This window comes from Limulus polyphemus, unplaced genomic scaffold (assembly GCF_000517525.1).
Source record: "Limulus polyphemus unplaced genomic scaffold, Limulus_polyphemus-2.1.2 Scaffold125, whole genome shotgun sequence".
NCBI classification, from domain to species: domain Eukaryota; kingdom Metazoa; phylum Arthropoda; class Merostomata; order Xiphosura; family Limulidae; genus Limulus; species Limulus polyphemus.
In genome coordinates, this window is record NW_013665735.1 from 944,607 (window position 1) to 953,735 (window position 9,129).

The window sequence follows — 9,129 nt, forward strand, 5'->3', positions numbered from 1 at the left end:
AACCACTGCTGTAATTTTTCTTCTCGTTCTTCTTGTTTCTTTTCTTGTTCATTTTGTTGTTCGAACTGCCACTGTTGCAGGTTTTCTTGCAGCTGCTGTTGTCTCTCTTCTTGTTTCTTTTCTCGTTCATTTTCTCGTTCTTCTTGTTTCTTTTCTTGTTCATTTTGCTGTTCGAGCTGCCACTGTTGCAGGTTTTCTTGCAGCTGCTGTTGTCTCTCTTCTTGTTTCTTTTCTCGTTCATTTTCTCGTTCTTCTTGTTTCTTTTGCTGCTCTTGTATTGCTGCCACCAAGTCTGCTAAGCCTTAGTTTGATTTGCCGCTTCTCGTTTCCATTTGTTTTTTCGTTCCACTTCTGACACCAATTTGTTACGTCTCCATTTGTTAATTGATTTTCCGTAACTTTGTTCCGACGAAACTTTAGCGACACAAGTCCTTACTTAATAAAACTGGTTTATTCTTTCCAAATACAACTTTACGATACACTCAACTTCAAGAGTCGCGCTATAACAAACTATAGTTCACGTCTCACGAGCTCTACTTCAACACACACATTATTGTCCCGTCACGTTGTCACCCTCTTATATATACCAGACTATCCTATATCTAGTAATCTCCCGATAATTCCCGAAGGTTCGAGAGAACGAGTCACGTGACCTCGCTGACGCAACAATATCAAGAGTCAGATATTCTTAATCTTTATACTGTTTTTCTTCTTTATTTGTCCACTTCATAATTTAGCACAGCTATCTTCATAACTGAAAAACAATAATGGTTTGTACCAGCTTCTTCCCAGTGGGTGGCTGAGTTGGACAACCTTCTTTATTATCAGTTTATTCTTCATTATGGTTAGAACAAAATATAAAAACTTTATGAATATTTCCTGGCTGCAGTTTTCTTTTTTAAGACATCATAGACCATTGAAAGATGTTACAATATCCATTAATACACTGAATAACTGGTAGAATGAGAAGTTTTATACAAATATCCTGTTAAAATAATGCATCACCTTATGTTAACATAGCATAATATTTAAGGACAGCGAGGGAGCTTATTGGTCCATCTAGGCTGTTCCATTCACTAAAATACTAAAGCTACGAAAAAAACAAAACAAAAAATCCCTCAAAGCCACCCCTTATCATCCATATAGATATCAAGCTTTCTCTTAAACTCACTTAAATTTACTGCCTCCAGAACATCTGAAGGCAACCCATTCCAATGGCCAACTACTCTGTTAGTAAAATAAAACTATTTTCCCAGAAGATGACCCCTACCTTGCCAAAAGATGATGCCTCAACACTATCAATTCCCTTAATTTTAAACACCTCAATCATATACTCTCTAACTCTTCTTTTTTCAAGAGAAAACAATTTGAGAGATTTAAACCTCTGGTCATATGACAACTCTCCATCCCACGCACCATTCTAGTAATCCTCCTTTGAACCCTTTCAATGTCCTTCCAATGGTAAGGATTCCAAGACTGGAAGTAATACTCCAAATGTTGCCTAACCAGTGACCTATACAATGAAATCATAACTTCTTTAGACTTGTATTTAATATTTCTATAGATACAACTTAAAATCCTATTTGCCCTACTACAAGCAACAGCACACTGTTTGGATGACTTAGAAGATTTATCAACCATTACGCCAAGATCCATTTCTTTCTTAACACTGTTAAGGTTATTCCCATCCAAATTATGATAATCCACATGCATTATATTGCATTTATTATAATTAAAACCCATCTGCCATTTATTTGCCCAACTCACTAGATGATCTAAATCCTCTTGTAAATCAGCAACATCCTCTTCACAGCTAGCAACACCCAATACTTTAATGTCATCTGCTAATTTAAGTAATTTATTGACTCTCCCTTCATCTATGTCACTGATGTAAATCAAAAAGAGCAAAGGTCTTAAGACTGAGCCCTGAGGTACTCCACATGTGACATATAGCACAAAGAATCACATTATTAGAAAATTAAAAAAAAAATGGTGTAGTGTAATGAGAACAAATTATTTTGTGTACATGCGTAGGTTTACTTTCTTTATTTGACACCAGAAAATTGTTACCTTATTCAACTATATTTAAATTATTACCTTATTTTATCATCTTATTCTGGAAATTATGCTGTTTTTATTCAGTTTCTTTTGACATGTTTCCATAAAATCCATATTCATTACATCATTATAAGTTTATTAGCATAACAATAAAGTTCTGGTTTAATGCATTTTTATATTTTTGTTTTTAGGCACTTTTGGTCAAATATATCATGGTGTATTGACAGAGGATGAAAATGAAGTCAGCAGTAAACAGGATGTCTTTGTTAAAACAGTTTCAGGTATTTATGCCCATATATCTTAATAGTTATTAATTGAAACTGGCTCTCCAGTTTTTATATGTGTAAAATTGGAATTTGATTTAATACAAACACACGCATTTGATAAAAAGATATTTAAAATAACCACTAGAGCAAAGACAAATATAGTGAAAGATTTCCTCAATCAAAAGTCTGGCCTCAGTTAATGACAAGGTTGAATAAGAATAGTCTATTTACAATTTAGTAAGGACACGTATCCAAAATTTTTTTATAAAACTGGGTATAATGAATTTGATTGCCTGTAATCTGTATATTAATAATAATGCTAAGAAGTCAGAGTATTTTATCGTTAAGACAATTCGTGCTTCTGTCATCCTAGAAGATTTCTGATCCCAGATGAATTAATGTTAGCTTAGTACATGGTTGTTTTTGTGAGGATGGTTAGAAACTTATGCAGCATTGAAAAGCTTTTAGCTATTATTAGCCAATACAGATTGGATCATGCATATATATATTATACACATATATATACACACACACACACACACACACCATCTTATTACATTTTAGTATTTTTATTTTTAAACAAATATCCTATGAACTTAAGTATTTTTTTAACAGTTTGCTTTTATAATTTACTTCAAGAACTGGTTGTTCTCTAGTAACATAGCAATATGCTTTAGAACTTACAATGCTAAAAATCAGGATTGGAACCCCATAGGATCCACAGTGTAGATAGTCTAGTGTGACCAGATGTCCCAGTTTTCCTGGGAAGTCCCATTTTTTGATAAATACATCAAACTGTCAGACACATCACAATTGTAATAGGCCTACTTGACTTGGTTGTTGTTATAACACGTATTCTCCTGCGCCAAACTCTAGAAAGCTCTGTCTGTATGTGGTGAGAAACCAAGGTCTATGCAGGTCTGATAATGAAGACAGTTAAAGCATTGTTCATCTTCAAAACACATTTGACACAGTTATGTATTGAATTTTATGATAATTTAGTGAAAACAACAGAACTATGTTCTATTCATTCTTCACAAGAAAAAAAGTTTTAAAAAGTTTCAAATTAATTCTAAAATCTAAGAGTAGTATGCTCAAAATTGTAGAAATTGCCTTTATTAATAACTAATATAACGTAATTAACTAACAGTAACATAAACATGTTTTTTTTCTTTCAAATTCATTACAAAACTCCTCTTCAAGTGTGGTTGATACACAGGAAATCTGATATAATGAAAGACATCTAGATCTACTGTTCAGTAGTGTTTCTCTTGATGTACAAACGAGTATAACACATCCAAACCTGTTGTCCAGTGTGATGATGTGTTATGATAGCTAAAGGGATTAGACATAAATGAAAATCTTGACTAGCTGTTAGACCTCTCCATGTTTGTTTATATAATTTTTTCCTAAATACAAGATTTGATAAACATGACAAGAAATAATTTTGAAATTTGTTGCACATATAGAACTGGACTTGCAGTGGCTAGCTTAAGGTTTCATTTAATATATTTTTAGTATATTTCATGTATCAATGGCATAAAAAGTAATACCCTTTCAAAACATTTTTTTAAATATTCATTCAGTATTTTAATTATTTATAAAAGTTCAGATTTTATTAAATAAAGGTTAGTTACAGTTATTGTTAACACTATCAAAATATCTTTTATTAATTTAATGACAATCTTAAAATTGTCATAGAAGTAGTTGAGGTATGTATGATAGAAGGACAATCTGTAACATACTAAATATTTTAGTTATTGATATAAACAGGTGCAATAGATGAGAATCATAAATCTTTCTGGCTCACAGGAGATAAACTATAGGAAAATAAGTAATATTAGTACTGGTGTAAAGTTTGCATTTTTACTTCTATCACCTGTAAGTGAATTGATAAAAACTATACAGGGTGGCCCAAAAACATTTACCTACATTTTGACTATAGTGAATGAATCTACAAGCCAGCAAAATATCTTTATTAATACTTCATACAACAAATTAACTGTACATACACTCCTGCATCATTTGAGATGCTCAAACTTGGCTCCACCTACATTCAAACAATCATGAAATCTGAGTGCCTGACATGCTGTTACACAATTTTCTACTTTGATTTAATGGAAAGCATTTATGATCTGTTGCTTTAATTCATCAGTGGTTTTGGTTTTGTTTTTAGACATCCTCCAATATTATCTGAAATTAAAGTTTTAGAACTGATGTACAAAAGTTGCATAACTTAAAGGATGGGTACGTTGTTTGGGTCATCAGTGTTAACCAAGTGGATGTTTGTGTTAGTGGACCTTTAACTTAACCTCAGTGTTAACCAAGTGGATGTTTGTGTTAGTAGACCTTTAACTTAACCTCAGTGTTAACCAAGTGGATGTTTATGTGAGTGGACCTTTAACTTAGCCTAATGTATAATGATGTATAATGCCTAATCTCTCAAAGCATAATCTGTTGCAGGTGTGATATTACAGCATCATAAGACTAATAGAATATTACATCTATTGTCTGTGAGCTATCTGTATACCAAAAATTTGTAGAAATTTTGGATTTTGCCTACAGAAAAATATAAAGAGGATATAATTATGATAGAAATAAAACATGTGAAAAACAGTGCTAAACTAATTTTACTTTTGGCTTAAGTTAGCCCAGATATTTCTTTTAAAGCAGTAATTGTTTTTTTCTGTACCAACAAAAAAATTATCATATTGAGGCTGACTTATATCTTCGAAATAAAAAAATCAAACTGAAAAAATAAAAATTTTACAAAAAATCTTTGTTAATATTTTCAGTTATAAATTGTTTTTGGATTTGCTTCGACAACATATACTTTTTTTTACATTTCAAGTATATTTTTATACTCATTTCTTTTTCAGACCAAGCTTCTCAAGTTCAAGTTTCATTGCTGTTGGCAGAAGGAATGAGAATGTTCTCTTTAAATCATAAAAATGTGTTATCTGTGGTTGCTGCATGCATGGATGACCCTCAGAGGCCCCTGTTAGCTTATCCTTACATGAGTCAAGGAAATCTTAAAAGTTTTCTTCAAAAATGTAAATTCTCAGCTGAAGGACACTGTCATGTAAGTCTCTTTTAACAATCAAGTTAAAAATTATGTCAATAAATAACATTTTCTGAACTTTAGTCAGTTTTCAACTGAATGAGGTTTGTGACATTGCTCTTAAATCAATAATGGAAACAATTTTTCAATATTTTTCTTATGTTATTTTGAATTCCTCCTGTGTATTGTTAAAAACATGTGACCCTAAGGTGTGTGATAATCACTGTAGGTGCACAATATTTCAAAAAGGTAGTACTGTTGATTCCGTATTTAAAAGAAATATCATTCAGGTAACTACTTTCAATTGATTTATATCAGTTTCTAGAAATTCCACCTCTAGACGGTGATGCGGGAGGAGATCAAATAACAGAAAAATAATCTGTTAATCTGGTGAAATTTATAATGAAACAAGTATTTGAATTATCAAATGCAAAACTCAAATATCTGTCAAAATATTTGTTAAACTTTGAGTTTAAAAATATTCATGTTAAAGATTTTATTATAGATCTAATTAATTTTAGGTTAAAATGAAATCGTATACCTATAAGTTTATGATGATTTATATTTACCTTCGCTGATCCATAAAAGTATTCAAGAAGTTATTTTTCCCATAAAATAGTTTCAACTTATAGTCAGTGTTAAATAAAGTAATACCTATAGGACCTCTTCTCATTAACTATAAAAAATTCATTGAATAATTTAATCAAATAGAAGTTGGCAACTTACCTTGAAACTGTTATAATAGTTTTTTAAAGGTATCTTTAATAATTATATAGTTACGGGAAATTTAGAAGTTGTTAAAGATAAAGAATTATAATCAATATTAAAGAAAGGTACTAAATATAGAATTTCAAAATGCACAGAAAGTGTGAAATCTTAAAAGACTTAGAAAAAAAAATATTGATGATTATATTCTTAAAATATATAAACAATCCTATTATCCGCCATGTTTATTTTTTGAATGGAAATTATATTTTATTAATTAAAATATAATTAAGAACCTTAAACTTATCTGGATATAAATTTGATATTTCTTTTAGTGTTTTTAAAGTTAAGATAAATTCAAAAACAATTCGTTATTACCCTGATTGATAAAGCTGGCTGTAATTTTGGTTTTGTGTGTAAAACATTATATGGACAAATTTATATTTAATGAAATTAATACTACAAGTACTTTTACAAAACTACTTTAAAGAAAAGTAATGTTATTACTAATTTAAAAAATGAATATCGATACAGATTATTCTTGTACAAATTTAGCATTTTTATATGAACTTCCAAAACTGCATAAAAATCCTATAATATTCAGATTTATTACTAATTCTTTAAATACAGTCATTAAATCTGTTTACATAATACTTAACAATATTCTAGATGTCTTGTTTCAAAAAATAAAAACAGTCTTCAAATAACCAGAATAATTATTTTTGGATTATTAAAAAATAACATCCCAGTTTAGAATGTTTAAATAATTTAAATTTTTCAAAAACTGTCAGTTCTATTTTTACATATGACTTTACTACATTGTATACTAAAATAGACCTAAAAGATTTAATCAGGGTTTTCAATGATTTGTTTGATAACTTTATGAATAATGAAATAACTATACCCAAATTTATAACAGTTATATTATTTTTTAACAAACAAGTATGTAAGCAAATGATGGGTATTTCAACGGGAACAAACTACTCTTCAAATATGGCCAACCTGTATCTATTCTTTTATGAAACAGACTTTAAATCCTAAATTATACATTTACACTTTCCGTTACATAGATGATCTAATATCTATAAATAATATGAATTTTACACCAAACTTAATATATCTAACAGAACTTACAATAGAAAGAAGTAATAATAATGAAAAAGCTAATTATTTAGATTTAGACATTACTTTTATAGAAGGTACAGTGTGGTTGATTTTGACTATTTTTTATAAGAGAAGAGAATTTAATTTTCCCATTCTTGGTCTAACCACACCTAATAGTGTTACTCCGTGTAACATATTAAAAGTTATTATTATATCTCAACTAAAATGGTTCTTAATAGTCTGTAATAACTAATTTTTTTATGGATAATGTTTTATTAGTAAGAAATAAACTGAAAGATAATGGTTATAAAGACAGACAATTGAAAAAATACCTTACTTTATTTTTTTATAAATAGAAAAATATGTTAGGAACTGAAATATCGAGATATCGATTAAAGAAAATATCTTATAGAAATAAATAGAATAAAGAGGGGAATTGCTTACTTTAGGTTATAAGTAGCTAATAGCAATTTTCAAGTAATTCTTATTCAGTATAACCGCGACAGAAAGACTAATTTCAAGTAGCTGGGCTTGTCTCGGTGTTCCCATGATATACTTGAATAAATCTTGAGGAGAAAGGAAGGAGGTTGGGAGTTAGAACTATATAAGAACTTTTAAGGTAGGGTGTATAGTTCTATTTAATATCTTTTTCTAAGGGTGGAGGTTGGGAGTTTAATTAGTAGAAATATTAGGGTGGCTTCATTTCAACTCAATTGTACTTTAAGAAATTTAAGGGTAACTGCCTTCCCACAACTAATGAAAGGCAGTGTAGAAGCTTGGACGTTGTGGGTATAAGCACTCAGCTTTGTATCCTTATTTCATTGATTTGTTTATGATTTCCATGACAGCTGACAGATTTACATAGGCATTTGGATTTTGTCTGAGATATGGGACATCCCCAACACATTTGGGTGCTGTTACCACAGACATTTATTATCTGTTATGACAGTAAGTTAAAAACCTGGACCGATATTTTAAGGAAAGCTATTGTACCAAGAACACATTTACATAAAATATTTAATGTTCCAAGAAATTGCATGTTCAGAACAATTAAGTTTGGCTTGGTGTATAAATGTTGTCACATGAATTTTTCATCAGAACAACACTGTATAGACAAGTAATAAGTATGGTGCATTGTAGCGTGTATTTCTTTTTTGACAGCTCATTGATAACCCAGAGAAAACTTCTATGTGGTAATCTGCCATGCTATAAAATAAGATATACTAAATACTTTATTCACAGAAACAAATGAAATGATTGTTTGTGTTTCTTCTTTCTTATGTACTAAGATCCAAGTAGCTGAATAAATTTTGTTTTAAATGAAGCGCGGTAAAAGTTTTGATTTCGGTACTTTGGCGTAAGAGAAGCCAGCAGTTAAGTTTCTAATTGTGATTAGAATTTAATGCAAAACTCTTGCTAAGTAGAAAAACGGTATGTGCAGTCAGTTTTGGGGATGAGTGTATTACTATAGAATATTTAACTTTAGCTGTTTGCATGTTATGAATAAATGAGTCAGTATGTGGATGACTGTATATTGTATAATATTAAAACCCGTGAATAACATTTTTGTTTGATCTATTTATTGTTTATGTAATTGTATTTATTTTGTTTTGTTTTTAATCTTATGATTTGAAGATGATACTAAGCCTCCATACAATTTTGATATTAATGAGCTAATTTTATTATGAAATTTTACTTTGCTTTTTCCAATATGTACATACTATTTCAGTTAACAGGCACATTATGTATTTTGACTAAAGTTGATGCATGTATGCTAAGTAATATATAATATAAAATATCATAATATAGCTTTTGTAGGCTTGTCAGCTTAATGAACATATTGCATAGCTTTGTAGGGCCTGTAATTGTTTATTTCAAATATATGTGTATGTTACTTGTTACAGACCTTAGTTACTCTGGATCTGGTTGCTATGG

At 29.9% G+C, this 9,129-nt stretch overlaps 1 protein-coding gene across 1 annotated transcript in view; it reads left to right on the plus strand.

Annotated features, from left to right (window-relative positions):
- The window catches only part of LOC106472959 (tyrosine-protein kinase RYK-like), a 71,812-nt gene that overhangs the window by 51,086 nt on the left and 11,597 nt on the right, over positions 1 to 9,129 (plus strand). The window contains exons 9-11 of the mRNA XM_022402530.1: positions 2,250 to 2,339; positions 5,204 to 5,406; positions 9,099 to 9,122. Coding sequence (XP_022258238.1) covers positions 2,250 to 2,339; positions 5,204 to 5,406; positions 9,099 to 9,122 — 317 coding nt within the window. The remainder of the gene's footprint in view (positions 1 to 2,249; positions 2,340 to 5,203; positions 5,407 to 9,098; positions 9,123 to 9,129) is intronic.